At 46.0% G+C, this 22,938-nt stretch overlaps 1 protein-coding gene across 1 annotated transcript in view; it reads right to left on the bottom strand.

Annotated features, from left to right (window-relative positions):
* ITFG1 (integrin alpha FG-GAP repeat containing 1) overlaps positions 1–22,938 on the bottom strand; it is a 383,915-nt gene that overhangs the window by 5,695 nt on the left and 355,282 nt on the right. Inside the window, exons 16-17 of the mRNA XM_068261311.1 lie at positions 22,173–22,255; positions 5,599–5,716 (exon numbers count right to left, since the gene is read on the bottom strand). Coding sequence (XP_068117412.1) covers positions 5,599–5,716; positions 22,173–22,255 — 201 coding nt within the window. The remainder of the gene's footprint in view (positions 1–5,598; positions 5,717–22,172; positions 22,256–22,938) is intronic.

Raw genomic sequence — 22,938 nt, 5'->3', positions numbered from 1 at the left:
CTCTCTCCATTCTTTAATTAATGGCTGCGAGGTTAGAATCCCCGCTCTCTGGTCGCCTCCGCAGAGATGGCCCTCTGTTTATAATAAGCAGTGAGGGGGGGGGGGCAGCAGACCGCAATGGCCTGGCCTAATTATAGAGGAAACTGGATGAGGTTTTATATTTATATGCTGTTAATGAGTACAGCAGGCTAGAGATGGATGATTGTGCTTCTATTTGTAGGACAGCTACATACTCCACTATCCAAGGTAAATACAGTCTGATTGGACCTCTTACTTTGTGCCATGTTGTAATGCAGAGAATCTGGCTACTGTGGTCCCAGCACCCCATACAGTAGATTGCACTGTCGTAAAAACATAGCTCCCAACTATCCCTCTTTTGGAGGGACAGTCCCTCTTTGGGAGCTAATTTCCTCTGTCCCTCTTTTCTCTTCATTTGTCCCTATTTCAGGACTGATGTACAGATCTACATAAATATATGTATTTTATCTACTGAAAAATGTGTTTGACTCTAAACTTTATTCCCATCCTTTAAATTGACAAACTGTTTGTTTTGGACTATAAGACTCCGTTTTTCTCCCCCAAAAGTGGAGAAAAAAGGTCACTGCATCTTATAGACCAAATGCAGGGAGTTCCTGACTTGTAAACGCCTGACAATATGAACCTCCAACCCGCTGCAATGTCAGGGACTCCCTGTACTGTGCCCATGCAGAGGAGGACACAGGGGGACCAATCGAGGACACAAAGGGGCATAGAGGAGGACAAAGGGGGACACAAGACGTACAAGGGGGCATGAGGTACAAAGGGGGTATAATCCACAAGATGCCCCTTCACCATGAATGCACCAGGTTTATTTTTTCCCCTGGTGTTTGTCCTCTAAACCTGGGTGCGACTTATGGTCAGGACATCTTGTGGCTTATGCCCCCTTTGTACCTGTTGTGTCCTGTGTCCGCCTTTGTCCTTGTGTCCCCCTCTATGCCCCTTTGTGTCCCCCTGGGTCCTCCATTTGTCCCCCTGTGTCCTCCTCTGCATGAGCACAGTACAGGGAGTCCCCGACATTGCAGCGGGTTAGAGGTGCGTATTGGCAGGCGTTCACAAGTCAGGAGTTCCCTGCATTTGGACTATAAGACATAGTGACTTTTCCCCCCTCTTTTGGTCTTATAGTCCAAAAACTACAGTATATTCTGAAAATTCCTCACATTCTTTGTGAATAAACTCCCATTTCTAACAGAGCTTCCAAAGGTGAATGACTCCCCGTAGCTAAAGGCGACTGGAAACTTTTCGTTAGATGAAGATGAGGGGGGTGGGTCATTAATTACAGTGTGGTAATTAGAGGCGTAACGGAAGCCAGAAATCTGTCATTGTTCAGTCTAAGGTGACTTTCAAACCTTCCTGAGACAAAAACGAAACAAAACTGCAGATTTGTAGGAGTGCGGTGTTGTGTTCTTTAACCTGAAGGTCACGTCATGTGATCTATTCCCCTTGTTTTTAAAGGGTTATACAGTGTGCTTGGAGTAATTTGCCTTCTTAAAACAGAAAGTATTTGCAATAATTCAGGTTTAAGTGAGCGACTGTGGTTTCCCACAATGCATCACTACTGAATATGCAAATGATCTCTTCATGCCTCTGAAGCCAGGCTTGCATCCAGAACCACTGGTGTCTAGCAAGTGTATAGCTTATACATTCTAAAGAGTCACATCAACCCAACATGCAGACGGCCTGTTTCGGGCTATTGGTCCTCATTAGTGCATGGCAGGGACTGATATGGCTCTATGGGATAGGACTTGGGACCTGTAAAACAGAATACCTTTAGTAGGAGGGCTTTTTGGTCTCTTTTAGTCCTCTATACTTTCCTAGTGGTTCTAAGTTACCCTGAGCTTCTTGGGTATTCTGTGTGCTTTGATTTATGGAGAAGGCCAGCGCATACCACTAAGGCTGCATCTGAAATGACCACCAGCTCAGTGTGTAGCACCTATATAGACTCTCTGCACACTTCGCATTCAATTGAGATGCAAATCATATGCAAATCTGCTACTACTTATCATGCAAACAGGAAACTCAGGAGGAGGGACTGGGACAGCTAACCTGACAGTCACATAGTTACAAAGTTAAGGAAAGGTGGGGGGAAAGGCTGCGCATTCCTGAACACATGTTGAAATTGAATGGTTAATCGCACAGGCATACACCGCCTTTGCCAGACTAAAAAATGCATGCCCTGCATCCAAGTCAAGTGATAACATTTATTAAACTAGGCGGAACTTTAGCTTCCAATATGGTTTGCATGCAAAGTATATTATACTAGACACTTGCGCCACGGTGAGTTACACATTTTTTTTTTTGCTTAGCTGCTTCCACGGTTTTAAATTTAGGTTAGGTCACTTGCCCGGAGGTTTGCCTCACCGTGGCGCAAGTGTCTAGTATAATATACTTTGCATGCAAACCATATTGGAAGCTAAAGTACCTCCTAGTTTAATAAATGTTAGCACTTGTCTTGGATGCAGGGCATGCATTTTTCAGTCTAGCAGAGGCGGTGTATGCCTGTGCGATTAACCATTCAATTGCAACATGTGTTTAGGGACGCGCAGCCTTTCCCCCCACCTTTTCTTAATTTTGTAACTATGTGACTGTCAGGTTAGCTGCTCCCAGCCCCTCCTCCTGAGTTTCCTGTTTGCAAAATAAGTAGTAGCAGATTTGCATATGATTTGCATCTGAATTGAATGCAAAGTGTGCAGAAAATCTATTTAGGTGCTGCACACTGAGCTGGTGGTCATTTCGGATGCAGCCTTAGTGGTACGCGCTGGCGTTCTCCTCGCTGTTCAACCAAATGTAAGTTACACATTTTTTTTGCTTAGCTGCTCCTGAGGTTTTAAATTTAGGTTAGGTCACTTGCCCGGAGGTTTGCCTCACCGTGGCGCAAGTGTCTAGTATAATATACTTTGCATGCAAACCACCCCATGGCCCATGAGAATGGATGCAGCCGCCTGTGAGCATGAGGAAGATATATGGGAACAGATGACATTGGACGCTCGTCTTGCTTGAGCCTTGTGTGAAGGAAGCCTTGACCTGACTGCTGCTGTTGACTTCCTCCTAAATCACATTCCTGTTCTGGCAATCAGATAGATCCCCTGTGATCGAATCTGAGCACAGGGGGATACATTACCTGCCCACACACTGCAGATTTCCAATAGATTTCAGCATGAAGTCTACTGTAAATTGTCCTACCAGCGCTGCCTGTTGGGCCGCCCTGCATGAAATGGGAGACCCCCTATGGTAATCCTTATGGTCTATAGTACTTTTTACATCAATCATCTGGTATTAGAAAGCAGATCAGTGAGCGGACATTCTCCCGACATTACTGATCTTGTTTCACGAGAGCGATTCAGGTAAGATTAGCATGACAGTCGGAAATATTGAATATTCAGTAGCTGTCAGCAATGGCAGCCTCCATGTCTCTTGTACGACAGATGTGTCAATCATTTTGGAAAAGGTCAAAGGCAAATAAATTAGGGCTGCACCACACTTGCTTAAAAAAACATACCCGTTTGGGACGTTTTTAAGCTCTGCTTAGCGTAGGAAACAGACCTTAAAGTGAACCTCCGGACTAAAAATCTACTCAGCAGAATTGAAAAGGCTTGGTGTTTCTTTAACAGTTTCACAGCATCAGAACTTTGTTTTTTTTTTTTACCAAAGCATCATTTTTAGCTGCATTTTTAGCTAAGCTCCACCCATCAAAGAAAACTGCCGGGCGGTCTTTCCCTGATGCTGTGCAAAGCATGATGGGATTTCCTATGTTGTTATTCACGTTGCCTAGCAACTGGGAAGGGTGATCAGCATACAGGACAGTTGAAACTGTGTCTCATGCTCCCTGTCACCTCCTTTCAACCAAAAAGATGGCTGCCCTCATGAAATCAAACATTTGCCTGTTCTTTTAAAACAGTGTGGGTAAGAGATTATATTACCTATCTATTGTAATTAACATAACTAATGTAACTTCATGACAGTATGTTTGTTTAGGCTGGATTTCCTCTTTAAAGTGGATCCGAGGTGAACTTTTACACATTGCATAATTGTGTTCCTTTCCTATTGTTTATAGGGCATTCCTCAAGCCAAATACTTTTTTGTTTTTGTTTTAATACTCTAATTCCCTATAAACTAAAAAAGCCTCGCCCACAGGGTTTCAGAGAGCCTTGGCAGTAGCAAGGGCTCATGGGAGCTCAGTCTGGGCAGGAGGAGGGGGAGGTGTTACTAGCCATTGATTTCAGAGGCAGAGGGGAGGAGGAGAGGGGATTAGGCTGATGGCTCAAGACACAGATAAGCCTGCCTCTGTGTAATGTATACAAACAACATGGCTGCTGTCATTGTATCACAGGAAGAAATAATCATATTCTATTAAAACTGTTTGCAGCTAGATTTGCTGTGTAAACCATCTAAACTTTAGATAAGATATATAGACAAGTTGCTTGTTATAGTTCGTTTTTCATCTCGGATCCGCTTTAATGTTAAAAATAGGACCCGCCTTCACTTGGTAAAAGAAACGTATCTGCTTACAGCATTGCTGTAAGCGGAACCCAGGGTCCATACTTTGAACATTTTCCCAGACCAGATGGGAAAATGTATGCAATGCAAGCCTGTGAGAATGGACAGTGTCCGTTCTCACTAGGCTAGTAGCCACATCCACTTCGCCCGCAGATGGCCGCTCAGTCCCTCGTACACAGCCCAGTGGTCGGGAGAAACATGGGGATCTCCACTTAGCTGCAAAATACCAATGGGAATCCTTAGGAACAGGAAAAATTCTCATTGCTTCATGGTGGACCAATGAAAATTCTCCCTGTTTCTAGGCAGAATTGGGAGATAGTCTCTTATCTGCACCTACCGACCTCTGGGCTGTGAATCGAGGGGCTGAGCGGGGGCGGGACATGTGAGTGGAGAGTGCGCAGAACAGCGGATACGATCGGGCTCGGCTACTTCAGTTTTTTTTTGTTACAGGTTCTCTTTAAAACTAAAATTGTGGTTGGGGATTCAGTTCAAGATATGGAAGACTTCAGATTGTTCATGAACTCAACGAGAACATTAACACAACATGGGAAAACCGTAATGGATCTTCTTATCATTCTTTAGTGCAATTAATCACACAAAAGCAGACAGCCATTTTGTAAATTGGCAGTGATGTGTCACATGACCTGCAGAGCATGCTGGGAATTCATGTAGTAACTGGAGCACTGCAGGTTAGGTTAGACCACAATGCTTGGCTGTGAAGCAGGTGGCAGTGATGTGTCACATGACCTGCAGAGCATGCTGGGAATTCCTGTAGTAACTGGAGCACTGCAGGTTAGGTTAGACCACAATGCTTGGCTGTGAAGCAGGTGGCAGTGATGTGTCACATGACCAGCAGAGCATGCTGGGAATTCCTGTAGTAACTGGAGCACTGCAGGTTAGGTTAGACCCCAATGCTTGGCTGTGAAGCAGGTGGCAGTGATGTGTCACATGACCAGCAGAGCATGCTGGGAATTCCTCTAGTAACTGGAGCACTGCAGGTTAGGTTAGATCACAATGCTTGGCTGTGAAGCAGGTGGCAGCGAATGCCCTCCGCACAGGTCTTACCTTCTCCTGCCAGTGCAGAATGCCGATGATTACCAGGATGAACACACACACCCCAATGAGGGCGATGGCCGTCAGCAGGACGATGTTACTGGGGGTCAGATAGAGCTTGGCACTCCAGCTGTGGAGAAAGAACATATGGCAATGACTCACAATCCATCTAACTAATGAAACAAGATCACTTTCATTACAGAACGTAACACTGCTGTGGTATTCCCGGAAGGAAGGGGGAGTAGGAGAGAGGTTCAGAGAGCCAGGAAGAGAAAAAGGAGAGAGAGATAAATAGAGAGGGAGAAAAAATGGGTACGGAGGAAGGATGGGGGGGGGGGGGGGGGGGGGGAAGAGGGGCACATTCAATTTCTGCTGGATTTCTGAGCAAAAAGTGGTTCAATTCATTCTTATGAAATGTTTGCCTGTAACTTGCCAGCATGTGTCAAGCAAGAGTCTAGTATACATTGAGTATAATAGAAGTTTTACATACAAAATCATATGTAAAAATACATATAATTTTCCCTTTCTGCCAGGCCACAATGTCCCCCTCTCTCCAGGTTTTTGGAGGAAAATGTGCAGTTTTTCATATGTATTGTTGACATTAAAATTCATGGTCAAATTTTCACATGCAGGTTTCCTGAGCACACAAGAATTTGCATATCAATGCAAATTTTAATGCGAAAAATGAAACTCTGCCTTACAACTGCTGGACGAGCCTGACTCGTCCATACCGTTTTCAGCTATTTATCCCTGGACGACTCTGGCTCTTCCATACCGCCCGGGAGGTGAAGGACAGAAGAAGGGAGAGAGAGTGATATATAGAGAGAAAAGGGGTAAAAGGGGGAAGGACAGGGAGTGGAGAGAAAGAGAGAGAAAGAGGGCAGAGAGAGCGAAAGAGGGCAGAGAGAGCGAAAGAGACCAAGGAGAGAGAGAGTGGAAAGAAAGAACGGGAGCATGTTGGGAATTCTTGTAGTACAGAAAGGGGAGGAGAAATGGAAAGTGAAAATGAGAAAGCTGGAGAGAGAGGGGAGGAGAGAGAGAGAGGGGAATATGAGAGAGAGGGGGAGGAGAGAGAGAGGGGGAGGAGAGAGAGAGGGGGGAGGAGAGAGAGGGGGGAGGAGAGAGAGAGGCGGGGAGGAGAGAGAGAGGCGGGGAGGAGAGAGAGGGGGGGAGGGGAGAGAGAGGCGGGGAGGAGAGAGAGAGGGGGGAGGAGAGAGAGAGGCGGGGAGGAGAGAGAGAGGAGGGAGGAGAGAGAGGGGGGAGGAGAGAGAGGGGGGAGGAGAGAGAGAGGCGGGGAGGAGAGAGAGAGGGGGGAATAGGAGAGAGAGGGGGAGGAGATAGAGAGGGGGGAGGAGAGAGAGGCGGGGAGGAGAGAGAGGGGGGAGGAGAGAGAGGCGGGGAGGAGAGAGAGAGGGGGGGAGAGAGGGGGGGGAGGAGAGAGAGAGGGGGGGAGGAGAGAGAGAGGGAAGAGAGAGAGGGGGGAGGAGAGAGAGAAAGGGGAAGAGAGGGGGAGAGGAGAGAGAGAAAGGGGGAGAGGAGAGAGAGAGGGGGAAGAGAGAAAGAGAGGTGGAAGAGAAAGAGAAAGGGGGAGGAGGGAGAGAAACAGAGGAGAAGAGAAGTAAAGCAAGGGTGAGATTATGTTCTGGTTCTATTTTCTAGATATGTGCTAAGGAACATTTAAAGGGAAATTTCACTTTTCTATGACATGCATCAGTGTTGTCATCTTGAAGTTTAATGTTATTAAAATAGATGCATCTATTTCAGTTTACAGCCTGCTGTGCATCCCCTTCAAGAGTCTGGAATCTCAAAACAGCGACACTGTATTGTTCAAAAAAGAAAAGCTGTTGTTTCTATCACTGTCTAACATAGTGGGCAGCCCAGTAAGTCCCCTCTTCCTGCAGACACCACAGGGACTTTGAAAGAGAATCACACCTGCACTAATCAGAAATCTGGCAAATCCAATATGAGTTGTGTTGGCTAGAGTACTAAGCTTTGTGTGTGTGTGGCTGGCTCTGTGGATATAACTAAGGTAACAAGCCTGAGACAAGGTAAGAAACATTCTCTTGTGATGTACAGATGTAAAACTGGAGAGTGTGTTTTTTTTTCCTAACAAGAGCTGAATATAATGTTAGCCCAGACAGCAGAATCTCTATCATTCCTCTAGAGTAGATCAATAAATACTGTAGTGCTATCTAAAAAGATCTCTGCTACATCGGACTTAAGTGTCTGTGAAGAGCAGGAGATGAATGCCTTGCAATTTATGTAATGTACAGCACAGAACATAATGAATTTCCTACTGTACACTGCAGCAAAAAATATATCCTTATGTCTTCAGCATATAAAATTATACACATACAGTGTATAGACATACAGTCTTTCCTTTACTAACTCAAAATCTACACATCACTTACAGGCCTGTTAGTAGAGCGATATATTGTTTTAATAAGTATTCAAATAATATCAAGTTATATGAAAGAATTAAAGGACCACTATCTTCGCGAAGTAGGCAGTTAAAATGTGACAGGACTGACAGGTTTTGGGCCAGTACATCTCCTCATGGGGGATTCTCCGCATTTCCTGAACAGCAGTTGATAAGTCTAACTGACAAAATAGTGTGCAAGAGAGTAGGCAGGCTGCCTGGTATCTAACTATTTTGGCAGTTAAACTGCTGTTCAGGAAATGCTGTTGAAAACAAAGAAAACCCTGAGAATCCCCCATGAGGAGATGGACTGACACAAAACCTGTCGGTTCTGGTCGATGGCTAACGGCTAAACTCAAAAAAGGGCAAACTGTTTAGATTTAGAGGATGGCAAAGTGGTGTAGTGGATAGCATTTTCGCCTTACATCGCTGTTCACTATATGCATGGAGTTTGTATGCTATCCCCGTGTTGGTATGGGATTCCTCCGAGTACTTCGGTTTCCTCCCACACCCCAAAAACATACAGATAAGTTAATTGGCTTCCCCCTCAAAATTAAGGCCATGATCCAGAGCGGACATACAGCCCTATGACTTCTCTGCTGCACATGGCCGACTTATTTGGATTATTTGATATTGGCGCACATACAGTAGTTATTTGGGATTAAAAAAAGACATACGTCCATTGAGTTCAACCAGAAAACATGGCACAGCACTAGCCTGCACCCTTCACAAATCCCTGTTGATCCAGAGGAAGGCAAAAAACCCTTACAAGGTATGGTCAAATTAGCCCCAAAAGGGAAAAAAAAATTCCTTCCCGACTTCAGATAAAATCCCTGGATCAACACCCCCAGTAATTACCTAGTAATTATAACCATGGGTGTCTTTCAATGCAAGGAAAGCATGAAAGCCCTCTTAAAGGACATCCGAGGTGACAAGTGACATTATGAGATAGACATGTGTATTTAGCACGGTGACGTAGTGGTTAGCGCTCTCGCCTTACTTCCTGGGTCACGGCTTAGCTGCCGGTTGGAGGGGGAGGAGGAGTGAGGTGACAGAGGCGGGGAGCAGGTTGGTGGAGGCGGGGGAGCAATGCGGGGGAGGCGAGGGGAGCAGAGTGATTGACAGCTGGAGGTAAACAGGAGGCTAGCGACAATCAGATTGCTGCTAGCCTATCGCTAATTTGGGCGGGGGGGGGGGGGGGGGGGTACAGCAGAGCCCAGGGGTATACTGGCAATGGCACCAGGACGCAGAGGCATGTCATTGGGCAGAGAACATGGCTCGGTGTCCTATAATCTATATCCGCCTCGGGTCCTCTTTGAAAAAAAAAAAGTCTCCATCCCTGGAAGCACGTAATAAGCAATGTGATTAATTTAGCGCCCCCCCAATAAGCCCAGTGCGGTCCTGCCGCCGGCGCTCCCCGCTGCGCGGACGCTGATCGGTCCGGCAGAGAATCATTTCATTTACCACCACGATCTGATTTTCCTGCCGACTGCAATTATAGTGAATAGAAAACGATAGCGTGACAAATGACCCACATATCTGCCTCTCCTGGCCACGCTGTCGCTCTCCGCTTGGCGAGATTGGAGCGCAGCCGGCTCCTTTTGCTTGACATTAATTTACCTGCGGGTTCCGGCACAAAGGAGCAGCCGGCCATTGTTGCCGAGCCGTGTTCACATTCTGCAGCTGAAAGCTTTCCAGGAGCTGCAGTGACCGGCTGGCACAGGAACAAGCGCAGAGAGGGGAAATAAATGGGTTTGTGAGAAGCCCGGGCCCACACGTGTGCCTATTTATATACTCTGATTAATGCACACGTTTACTGGGTTCTGGGTCGCAGAGAACAATAACTACCTTCTCTCCCATACAAACTAACTCAAAAAGATTAAGAAGATTTTACATCCATGCTCCAAAATATCAATAATTATGCCACTAAATCTACCTTTTTGGCTTCTGAAACTGGATTTAACACTGCGGTAACCTCCAAACCTTATTTCTGCACATTAGCACCTTCCTGCTGCTATAACTGCTTCCCTGCTCCTGCTAACTCCACCTTCATATGTCTTCCCAGCCACTTTCTGCTCTGCTGCTGCTTCCCTGCTCCACTCTGCTCCTGCTAACTCCACCTCCATATGTCTTCCCAGCCACTTCCTGCTCTGATGCTGCTGCCCTGCTCCACTCTGCTCCTGCTAACCCCACCTCCATGTCTTCCCAGCCACTTCCTGCTCTGCTGCTGCTTCCCTGCTCTACTCTGCTCCTGCTAACCCCACCTCCATGTCTTCCCAGCCACTTCCTGCTCTGCTGCTGCTTCCCTGCTCCACTCTGCTCCTGCTAACTCTACCTCCATATGTCTTCTTAGCCACTTCCTGCTCTGCTGCCCTGCTCTACTCTGCTCCTGCTAACCCCACCTCCATATGTCTTCCCAGCCACTTCCTGCTTTGCTGCTGCTTCCCTGCTCTACTCTGCTCATGCTAACTCCACCTTCATATGTCTTCCCAGACACTTCCTGCTCTGCTGCTACTTCTCTGCTCCCCTCTGCTCCTGCTAACTCCACCTTTATATGTCTTCCCAACCACTTCCTGCTCTGCTGCTGCTTCCCTGCTCCACTCTGCTCCTGCTAACTCCACCTCCATATGTCTTCCCAGCCACTTCCTGCTCTGCTGCTGCTGCCCTGCTCCACTCTGCTCCTGCTAACTCCACCTCCATATGTCTTCCCAGCCACTTCCTGCTCTGCTGCTGCCTTGCTCTACTCTGCTCCTGCTAAGTCCACCTTCATATGTCTTCCCAGCCACTTCCTGTTCTGCTGCTACTTCCCTGCTCCACTCTGCTCCTGCTAACTACACCTTTATATGTCTTCCCAACCACTTCATGCTCTGCTGCTGCTTCCCTGCTTTACTCTTCCCCTGCTAAACACCCCAACTCCACCTTCATATGTCTTTCCAGCCACTTCCTGCTCTACTGCTTCCTTGCTCCATTCTGCTCCTGCTAAATACCCCAACTCCACCTTCATATGTCTTCTCAGCCACTCCCTTCTCTGCTAACTCCACCTTCATGCCTTCCCAGCCACTTCCTGCTCTGCTACTGCTTCCCTACTCCACTATGCTCCCGCCAAACACTCCAACTCCGCCCCATATGTCTCCCCACCCACTTCCTGCTCTGCTACTACTGCCCTGTTCCACTTTGCTCTTGAGAGTGGAGCAACAGTGTTTGGCAGGAGTAACAGTCAAGAACCGAAGGATAGAACGATATATAAAGGTAGAGTAAAAATATTTACCACACAAAATGGGAAGTGACCCTTGTACAGTAAAAGGGCATCTGTGCTACCTGCTGCATGTAAACAATGGAAGGTCAAAAATCAATAATGAAACCTGATTATATTACTAATGAGGAGGCGTGTTGTATAATTGAGATTTCACATTCATTATAAAGGTCCATATACATAAACTGACGATACGCAAATTATTTTATAATGCAACGCTATTAAAAATGATCCTTCCATTTCAATTAGCAGCCAGTGAAGAATTTCGTTATTTTACTTATTTTCAATACCTGCATTAATCAATCGGCTGGCTGCAAACTTAAGGTAGGTACACACAGGGCCGGCCCTAGACTTTTTGCCGCCTGAGGCAAATTTATAAAAAAAATTGCCGCCGCCGCCCCCCCCCCCCCCCCCGCCAGAGGGGTAGCGGGCAGGACGGGGGTATTGGGCCCAGCGGTGGGGAGGGCTCGCCTGGGTCCCCCGATCTGCACTCCCCTCCAGCTGTAATAGGAAGCTGCCGATGCCCAATAGTAAGAGGCACGGGCAGGGAGGACTCCCCTTATCCGCGTTCCAGCGTGCGCTCCACTGACGTCACTTCCTGCATCGCCGCCCACTGTATTGTAAGTGGACGGCGATGCAGGAAGTGACGTCAGTGGAGCGCACGCTGGAACGCGGATAAGGTGAGTCCTCCCTGCCTCTTACGATTGGGCATCGGCTGCTTCCTATTACAGCTGGAGGGGAGCGCAGATCGGGGGACCCAGGCGAGGGAGGGGTACCCAGGCGAGGGAGGGGGGGTCCGACCCCCCTCCCCACCGCTAGGCCCAATACCCCCGTCCTGCCCGCTACCCCTCCGGCTCTGCGGCCGGCCCCCCCGCACCCACGGACGGGTGGGTGCCGCCCCTAGAAGTTTGCCGCCTGAGGCAAACGTTTCACCCCGCCTCATGAGCGGGCCGGCCCTGCGTACACACATGCGACTATAGTCATTTGAAACAATCATTCCCCGATCATTTCAAACGACGATCGTTTAAAAAAACCTCCAATGATCATTAAGTCAAACGATGGACGAGCTATATCGTTAAAAACGAAAGATCTGCCTTGGTGGATTTTTTTAAACGATGATCGTTTGCAAAAGTATTACATTGTTAGAAAACGGTCGTTCGTACTAGGCTTGACATGCGCATTTAATTATATCTCCATAGAACCATTTTTATGCGCAAGCGCAACAGTTGCTTTTCGTGATGTAACGTTCGTTCTACGAATGTGTCCTGTGACACGTTAATTGCTACATGATTATACCATAATTGTCATTTTAACAGGACAGAGTGTATTTTTGTATGTTTTGTCAACGCTATATTATGTAAATGCTCTACCTACATAACTACAGTATGAAATCTCGTACTGTAATGTAATATACGTAACGTTAGTTTTACAGTGTAACGTACGTTTTGAACCGTTCGTTACGTGCGGGCGGAACTTGCTATGATGTCGTTTCAGTACGTGACGTTGTTCCGGATCGTTCAGTATGAGATCGGTACAGTATGTGACGTTGTTCCGGATCGTTCGTTAAACAATCAGATCGTTAAACACCTTTAAAAACTAACTTTACTTAGGTCGTTCTTTCGCCAATTAAAAGATCGTTCGGCGTTCACGACGACGATCGTTGTGGTATGTGTGTACGTAGATTTAGACCCGCCCATCTCCCAGCCTGATAAAAACACTCTGGGATGACCGTTTTATATGCACATACAAAACATCGAGCAAAATCCAGAGCCGTTTGTTTATATATATTTTTAACTAGCGTATATAAAAATGATACAATAATAATATAAACATTAGTTTGTAAACTTCCCCAGAAAGTTTTAGCGTAGAGCCTACAAAAAGGCCCCATAATTTAGTCTTTAGAAAACGTCGTTGTTTGCTGTCGGCGCTTTCGTACAAGACCCGCGAAGGTCTCCTTTTTGGCACGAAAAACGACACAAATCATTATTATTAGCGACCTACTCTCTCTGTTTTGTGTGTGTGCGCGTGGGCGTTGGTTAATTATAATAATTAAAACAATTTGCAGAATGTTTGAATTCCAGAGGTCAAATATAATTTGTTTTGCGTCTCCATTGTGGTTGCTCTGCAGAATATCGCAGCTTGTACTTGGCAAGATTTAAGCGAGGAAAGTTCTGCAGATCTGCGATCATCAAGCAATATCTTGGCGAGGACAGAGCTGGCGCTTTAGGGATCCAGTACTGATCCTTACGGGTGAAAACTGTACTGCCTTAAAGAGGATCCGAGATGAAAAACTAACTATAACAAGTAACTTGTCTATATATCTTATCTAAAGTTTAGATAGTTTACACAGCAAATCTAGCTGCAAACAGCTTTAATAGAATATGATTATGTCTTCCTGTGATACAATGACAGCAGCCATGTTGTTTGTAAACATTACACAGAGGCAGGCTTATCTGCATCTTGAGCAAAAAAACCTAATACCCCCTCCTCCTCCCTCTGACTCTGAAATCTCTGGCTAGTAATACACCCCCCCCCCCCCTCCTGCCCAGACTGAGCTTCCATGAGCCCTTGCTACTGCCAAGGCTCTCTGAAAACCTGTGGGCGTGGTTTATTTAGTTTATAGGGAATTAGAGTATAAAAACAAAAAAGTATTTGGCTTGAGGAATGCCCTATAAACAATAGGAAAGGAACACAATTCTGCAATAAGTAAAAGTTCACCTCGGATCCACTGTAAACTGTACACCTTGAAGCATACCTTAGCACAAAAACTGTTTAAAAACCGGGTTAGCAGGCATGTGTAGTGGGCTCTCCTCATGCCCACCACACCCCCGATCTCCTCCATCCCCCTTCATTACCACGTACCAATTCCCCGAACTTACTCCCTGGATGGGTTGGTCACGGCTGCTGCGCAGGCGATGCCCAACAGCGTGCGCATCCTGGATCATGCATATGCGGGCGTGATCGCTCTGTGCATGCGCACTACGTCACAACTACTGCATACCAATACCCCAAACTTACTTCCTGGATTGGGTGGTCACGGCTGCTTTGCAGGCCCTGCCTAGCGATGCGCGTCCATGTTCGCGCAACCACGACTGGGAGTGCTCTGTGCATGCGCACTATGACACAACTACTGCGTACTAATCCTCCGAACTTACTATCTGGATGAGCTGGTCACGGCTGACTGCGCAGGCACTTCCCAGCGAGGCACGTCCTTGATTACGTGGCCAGGAGTGCTCGGTGCATGCGCACTATGACACAACTACTGCGTACCAATCCCCCGAACTTACTATCTGGATGAGGTGGTCACGGCTGACTGCGCAGGCACTTCCCAGTGACACACGTCCTTGATTGCGCGGCCAGGAGTGCTCTGCGCAGGCGCAAAAAGTAGTTGTGTTGTAGTGTGCATGCGCAGAAGGCTCCTGGCCGTGCAATCAAGGACGCGCTGCACCGAGCAGCGCATGCGTAGTCAACCGCGACCACCCCAACCAGGAAGTTCGGGGGATCTGTACGCGGTAGCGGATACTAAGGTAACCACCAGTGGGGAAAAAAAGTGACTCAGCAGGAAAGCTCTGGATCAATAAGGGCTCATTTACACTGGTAAATGCTTTGAAATGCATTAAAAACGCATTCATTTGTCAGTGGGTTTTTACGCATTTCTTTGTGCATTTCCATGCATTTCTATGCGTTTTACTGCATTGTCAGACCACTTAGAAGTGACGTAGAGGGAAAAGAAACCAGCTGATTCAGCTGGGCTTATCTGTCTGATCCATGTGCCGAAACTCGCATAGCATGCATTTCTAGGAGTTTTAATCACTCCCAACGAGTTGAAATGCACTGCTCAGCAACTCACTGTTGTAGTGTAAATGTTAAAATGTAATCTATGGAATTTTTATGTTACCATGTTTAATGCACACTACATACAGTGCGTCTACATACAGTGTGTTCTGGATTGGCCATTGGTCCTGTCACTTATATGCACACAGGACCATTGCCCCATCCAGAACCTCCAGCAAGGACAAGTGTGACATCATTGGTGGGCGGTGTTAACTATACCCACTGTTGTCATGCCTCCATATTGACTGCAGAGTCGTAACTAGACTTAATAGGGCCCCCCTGCAAAAATGATAGCATGGGTCCCTGAACCCCATGAGGGTCACGTGATTGGGAGCCGGCGAATGGCAGCAGTGTTCTGCAGTGAGGCAGCGTCTGGAAGCAGAAAATAAAAATAAAAAATGCCACACTCTCCCGCTACTTTCTACTCTGCATGGCGGGAGGAATTGGCAGGGACTTTTTTTGGGAGCAAACGGGAAAGGTTTTTATTTTTGCTAATTGGCTGCACTTGCAATTGGGGAGGAGGAGGGCCCCCCCTGCGGTGGCAAGGGTTGCCGGGGTGATTGTTATGCCCATGGTGCTTATCCATTGGCTGTCAGTTGCTAGGGAGGTGTGGCTACCGTATGGATTGCAGCCTGCCCTAGGTCTATCTACCAGATAGCTGGTGACACGAGGGGGACTAATAAGCCGATAATCCGCCCCCGGAGTCACATGTGTGTTTCTGTGGGCGGGGCATCGCTCATCTGGGGCGGGGAATCTCAGCTGAGAGTCATGGCTACAGGAAGAGAGAGCCCAGCAGCCACTTTAAGAGTTACCAATACATGACTTGATTTTCGGCATCACTATCCGGCCTTTTCACTCATAATGATCAAATCTGACGGGCATTTCCTGTACTGGAAAAAAATATGATATTTTTGTTTTTGCTACTAATGTTCTATTTCTTAGCTGTACTGCACTTATAAATCATTATATCATAAGTTTAATTTTCACTTCAGGTTTGTTTAAAGGACCACTATCTCAAAAAACATAGGCAGTTAAAATCTGACAGAACGGACAGGTTTTGGGCCAGTCCGTCTCATCATGGGGGATTCTCAGGGTCTTCTTTGTTTTCAACAGCATTTCCTGAACAGCAGTTTAACTGCCAAAATAGTAAGATACCAGCCGGCCTCCCTACTCACTTGTACACTACTTTGTCAGACTTTGCAACAAAATGCTGTTGAAAACAAAGAAAACCATGAAAATCCCCCATGAGGAAATGGACTGGCCCAAAACGATTCTGTCAGATTTTAACTGCCTACTTTTTTTGCGATAATGGTCTTTTAAAGAGAAACCGTAACCAAGAATTGAACGTCATCCCAATCAGTAGCTGATATCCCCTTTCCCATGATAAATCTTTTCCTTTTCTCAAACAGATCATCAGGGGGCTCTGTATGGCTAATATTGTGGTGAAACCCCTCCCACAGTGTGATGTCAGCACCACACAGCTCTGAGGTCCTGACATCACACTGTGGGAGCCTCGTTGCATTGTGGGAAATAACAGCTGTTTCCACCTGCCAAAAAAGCAAAAAGCATCTCCTTCCAATGATATCACCTGCCAGCAGTAAAAATGTCACCATGTGATAAATGTCTGAATGTGAATCAGGGAGAGGAAAGATTTTACAATGCGCAAACACTGACAATCATTTATACATAATTATTGTAAAAATTAAGCACTTTTTTATTACATTATTTTCACTGGAGTTCCTCATTAAGTTTAGTCTATTTTTTTTAACTGTATTTTTACTACTGGAAATGTTGCATAAGTATAACACACGGCTGTCCCTGCCTCGGTCGCCTCCAGAGAAAGGCTGCGATAACCAAGGTGGCTGCGCTGGTCGGCCGCGGAGTCATTCCAAGCAGTTATTGTCCAGAGATTTCCCACAAGCGCTTATTAGATGGTGGGAAAGCTGTGCGCACAATGCCAGGCCGCCGCTCGCCATTCTGCACTGATTGCCGGAACGGGGAAGGTGTAATCTCACCGCCATCTGTTGTTGGGTGTAATCCAGATGTGTCCAGCGATAGGGCTGTATCTGCGAATTCATTTCACACGCTCGGCTCTGCGCTGTATATACGTGGCGGCGTGCAATTCTCCCCCACGTCTCTGCCGCTCACACACCCCTTCCCCCCCCCCCCCGATATGACTGGGATAAAACAATATACGACACGCTTATCCTACACGGCTTCCAGCAGGCTGAAAACACTTCATTCACACGGCAGAGTGTGACTAGCATATTGCTCTGATGTCTGCCCAGCGCAGTGTAAACACATCGCTGAGCATCCCACAGCCTGAGATTACACTGGTGTCCCATGTCTGGGGGGAATTACTGTGCATCTACAGTCACAGAAACTGGACAGTCTTATATAGGCAGGCTTCTATATGAATGCCTATTATCATATATACTAATACTGGGTAGGGCCCCCCTTTATTAGGAACACTATACTAATACTGGGCAGGGCCTCCCTTTATTGGGAACACTATACTAGCACTGGGTAGGGCCTCCCTTTATTAGGAACACTATACTAATACTGGGTAGGGCCTGCCTTTATTAGGAAAACTATACTAATACTGGGTAGAGCCTCCCTTTATTAGGAACACTATACTAATACTGGGTAGGGCTTCCCTTTATTAGGAACACTATACTAATACTGGGTAGGGTCCCCCTTTATTAGGAACACTATACTAATACTGGGTAGGGCCTCCCTTTATTAGGAAAACTATACTAATACTGGGTAGAGCCTCCCTTTATTAGGAACACTATACTAACACTGGGTAGGGCTTCCCTTTATTAGGAAAACTATACTAATACTGGGAAGGGCCTCCCTTTATTAGGAACACTATACTAATACTGGGTAGGGCCTCCCTTTATTAGGAAAACTATACTAATACTGGGTAGGGCCTCCCTTTATTAGGAAAACTATACTAATACTGGGTAGAGCCTCCCTTTATTAGGAACACTATACTAACACTGGGTAGGGCTTACCTTTATTAGGAAAACTATACTAATACTGGGCAGGGCCTCTCTTTATTAGGAACACTATACTAATACTGGGTAGGGCTTCCCTTTATAAGGAACACTATACTAATACTGGGGAGGGCCTCCTTTTATTGGGAACACTATACTAATACTGAGCAGGGCCTCCCTTTATTAGGAACACTATACTAATACTGGGTAGAGCATCCCTTTATTAGGAAAACTATACTAATACTGGGTAGGGCCCCCCTTTATTAGGAACACTATACTAATACTGGGTAGAGCATCCCTTTATTAGGAACACTATACTAATACTGGGTAGGGCCCCCCTTTATTAGGAACACTATACTAATACTGGGTAGGGCCTCCCTTTATTAGGAACACTATACTAATACTGAGCAGGGCCTCCCTTTATTAGGAACACTATACTAATACTGGGTAGAGCATCCCTTTATTAGGAACACTATACTAATACTGGGTAGGGCCCCCCTTTATTAGGAACACTATACTAATACTGGGTAGAGCATCCCTTTATTAGGAACACTATACTAATACTGGGTAGAGCCTCCCTTTATTAGGAACACTATACTAATACTGGGTAGGGCCTCCCTTTATTAGGAAAACTATACTAATACTGGGTGAGGTCTCCCTTTATTAGGAAAACTATACTAATACTGGGCAGGGTCTCTCTTTATTAGGAACACTATACTAATACTGGGTAGGGCCCCCCTTTATTAGGAACACTATACTAATACTGGGTAGGGCCCCCCTTTATTAGGAACACTATACTAATACTGGGTAGGGCCTCCCTTTATTAGGAACAGTATACTAATACTGGGTAGGGCTTCCCTTTATAAGGAACACTATACTAATATTGGGTAGGGCTTCCCTTTATTAGGAACACTATACTAATAATGGGAAGGGCCTCTCTTTATTAGGAACACTATACTAATACTGGGTAGGGCCCCCCTTTATTAGGAACACTATACTAATACTGGGTAGGGCCCCCCTTTATTAGGAACACTATACTAATACTGGGTAGGGCCTCCCTTTATTAGGAACAGTATACTAATACTGGGTAGGGCTTCCCTTTATAAGGAACACTATACTAATATTGGGTAGGGCCTCCCTTTATTAGGAACACTATACTAATACTGGGGAGGGCCTCCTTTTATTGGGAACACTATACTATTAGTAAGTACTGGTTGCATCAAAAGAGGCCTCAGATTTTCATGACCTGAATTCCACAAGATGCTTGAAACAATCCTTTGAGATTCTGCTTCATGCTGACTTGAGGACATCACACAATTTGTATACAGATTTGTCAGCTGTACATAAATAAATCTCTCATTCCACCACATCCCAAACCATTCCTCCTGGACTGCTGACACGAGGCAGGTTGGCTCCATGGAGTCATGTTGTTGTCCCCAAATACAGGCATACTGTGGCCTCAGCAGAATTCCAGATTCATCAGACCAGGCTATGTTTTTTCCATTCCCCATCTTCCAGTTTCAGTGATCCTGTCCCCATTGCGGTCCCAGCTTTTTGTCCTTAGCTGAAGGGAGGGGAACCCAGCAAAGTATGATGCGCTGTGAATTGTGAGTTTTGGCAGTTAAACTGCTGTTGAAAACAAAGAAAACCCAGAGAATCCCCCATGAGGAGATGGACTTGCCCAAAACCTGTTGCTATAGTGATCCATTACGACCAACGAACTTCTGCAGAGCTGCCACTCTGGATGTTTTTCACACTATGATGAGCGAACTCCAAATATGGTAGTGCATGAGAATCCCAGGAGATCAGCGTTTTTTGAAGTACCCAGGCTGCCATATTCTTTGCCACACCTGTTCATTATCACTGGGATCCAGAAAAGGATCATCCACAAGCCAACCTAGGTGCCTGGGGCCTAAAGGGTGTCAAGGGGCCCGGAGGCTGCCTTCTCTGGCCCCTTAACCAGCTTAGATTATTAAAAAAGACTATGGGGGGGGGGGGGGGAGCCAGCCAAAATTACTGACTTGTCCTGGGCCCTATTTCTCCTTCCTTCTCTGCTAACATCCTAAGCATATGGTGCTCCATATAAGTATTAACCAATGTTCCTGAACAGTCTCTGCATGATTTTAGAATTGCAATGCTGCCATGTGATTGGCTAATGAAATAACTGCATGAATAGGCAGGTGCACAGGTGTTGTGCTCAGTGAATGCTTTTCTTTCCCAAAAATAAAGAAGCACATGATTTGTTTGGGTCTCTGGCAACATCTCTGGTTTTAATTGCCTCCGCTAACAAGTCAACCCAAAACATGTTTCTGAAACAATAGTGCTCCCCGCGCAGACAGGCGGAAGATGAAAGATTCACCGGCAATAGTCCAAGCTCCGTCTCCAGGCTTCTCTTCCCAATGCAAAAATAACTTGGACCACACGCAGGAGAAAATCAATGGCTGCTTATTAAGAAAGATACATGGTGGGGAGAAAGCGCCGGTGTCCGCAGAGCAGAGGGGCCGCGGGATACAGAAGAGCCAGGGGCTTCAGAGATGTAAGTGAACAATGGCGGAGTCATCCCAAGAACCGCAGGAGGGACAAGGGACTTTCTTGGTCTTTAAAACCTTGCCTTGTTGATATCGTCCATAGATGAAAAGGGCGACATTCCTACTGCAGCGCTTGTACAGTCCTGAAGGACCTCTCCAATCTGTGCGGACCCTGCAGCCCACGATGGAGGTTATGGCCCTCTGTTTACATGCTTCGCTGCCCCATCCGTACTTGTCCCATATTCAATAACCAGTTTTCATCAGAGCAGTCCAGGATATTAAAAAACCTTGCGAGAACGGCTGCTAAATATTACAATGTATGGGTTTCCTCCAAGCACTCCAGATTCCTCCCACATTCCCAAAACATACAGAGACGTTAACTGGCTTCTACTTATATTGGCCCCAGACTATAATGGACATATGTCAACTATGATAGGGATTGGATTGCGAATTGCAGTGCTATAGAAATGATAATATGGTAGGACATAGGACTATGACTATGGTAGGATTAGATTGTGAGCTCCCCTGAGTGCCGTCAGTGACATGACTATGTACTCTGTAAAGTGCTGCAGAAGATGTCAGTGCTATATAAATACATAATAATAATAATAATATTTAAAGGCATTTGAATATGACTATGTTAGGAATTAGATTGTGAGTTCCTCTGAGGACAGTCAGTGGCATGGCTATGTACTCTGTAAAGTGCTGCATGAGATTTTATTGCTAAATACTTAGTTACATAGTTAGAGTTACATAGTTATATGGGTTGAAAAAAAGACATGCGTCCATCGAGTTCAGCCAGAGAACAAAGTACAACACCAGCCGGCTCCCTCACATACCCCTGTTGATCCAGAGGAAAGTGGAAAACCCTTACAAGGCATGGTCCAATTAGCCCCAACACAGAAAAAATTCCTTCCCGAATCCAGATGGCAATCAGATAAAATCCCTGGATCAACCTCATTAGGCATTACCTAGTAATTGTAGCCATGGATGTCTTTCAACGCAAGGAAAGCATCTAAGCCCCCTTTAAATGCCGGTATAGAATTTGCCAAGTATAGAATTTGCCATAACTACTTTATTGCAGGTATAGAATTTGCCATAACTACTTCCTGTGGCAATGAACTCCAATAATAATATGGCAAAGATATTAGACTATGGCAGGATTAGATTGCTAGCTCCTCTGAGGACAGTCAGTGACATGACTATACTCTGTAATGTGCTGCATAAGATGCAAGTGCTATATAAATATATAATAATATGGCAGGACATCAGACCATGGCAGGTTTAGATTGTAAGCTCCTCTAGGGACAGCCAGTGATATGCCTATGTACTCTGTTATGTGCTGCAGGAGATGGCAGCAGTATATAAATACATAATATATTTTTTTTATGGAAAATCAACTGAAGAAATCCAGAAAATGCGGTTCTTGAATGCTTCGGTTTTGATGGTCTTGGCTATCCATGTTTTTTAACTAGTCTGTATCAGATTTTGATGTTATTCCGACAAGAACAGCAACGATCACAGCATAATAACGATCTGTCGGTCACGGTTACCTCTTAGGCTGTTGGTGGGGGTACGGAATGACGATGAGCTGGGAATTCGGAATGATAGCCGTCCATTCTTGTCGCCTTATTTGCTGAAAGGAGAAATCAAAATATGACAATGGAAAATCTAATGATTAGAAACTTCCAGACCTGCACATACCATCAGTCATACAGCTGTTACAATGCAAACACGATTAATTATTCTCCTTTCTGTCCATTTCGAGGGTTCATTAACAAGTGCTAGTCCTCTGTAATGATGAATGAGTAAGTGTGTGTATAAGACAGCCAAAGCCACCATGACTAAGGAAAGTACTGAAAAATATCAAGCTGCTATCTGAACATGTGACGCCATCGCAATTTTAACCACTTCCTGCCACAGGCTGAAGGGTCTACATGCGCGCGCACTACAGCAGAATGGACAGTTATGTAAACCTCGCATTTGCAATAAGGCTCAGTCCACACTAGGTACAGTTGCAGAATGCAATCCGTGGTCCGGTTTCCGGTTTTCAAAAACCGGAACGCAAACAGATCCGTGCTGCCCTTTAGCAGCATACGTTTCCAGTCCGTTTGTGTTTTAAGAAAACGTGCCCCCCGCCCTGGCTGTGGATGGGGGACGAGCTGGAGGGGGAAAGCAGGCACAGAGGTGGGGAGGTGGGTCAGACCCCACCTCCCTCACCTGGGTACCCCCCTCCAGCTATTTGTGCTAATGTAATCAGCAGTGAGCGGGGAAGCTATTACCTTCCTTCCTTGTGCTCCACTGATCGCCGCGTGACTT

The sequence above is a fragment of the Hyperolius riggenbachi genome, chromosome 11, assembly GCF_040937935.1.
Source record: "Hyperolius riggenbachi isolate aHypRig1 chromosome 11, aHypRig1.pri, whole genome shotgun sequence".
NCBI lineage: Eukaryota > Metazoa > Chordata > Amphibia > Anura > Hyperoliidae > Hyperolius > Hyperolius riggenbachi.
This window is presented reverse-complemented; position numbering and strand designations above follow the sequence as displayed.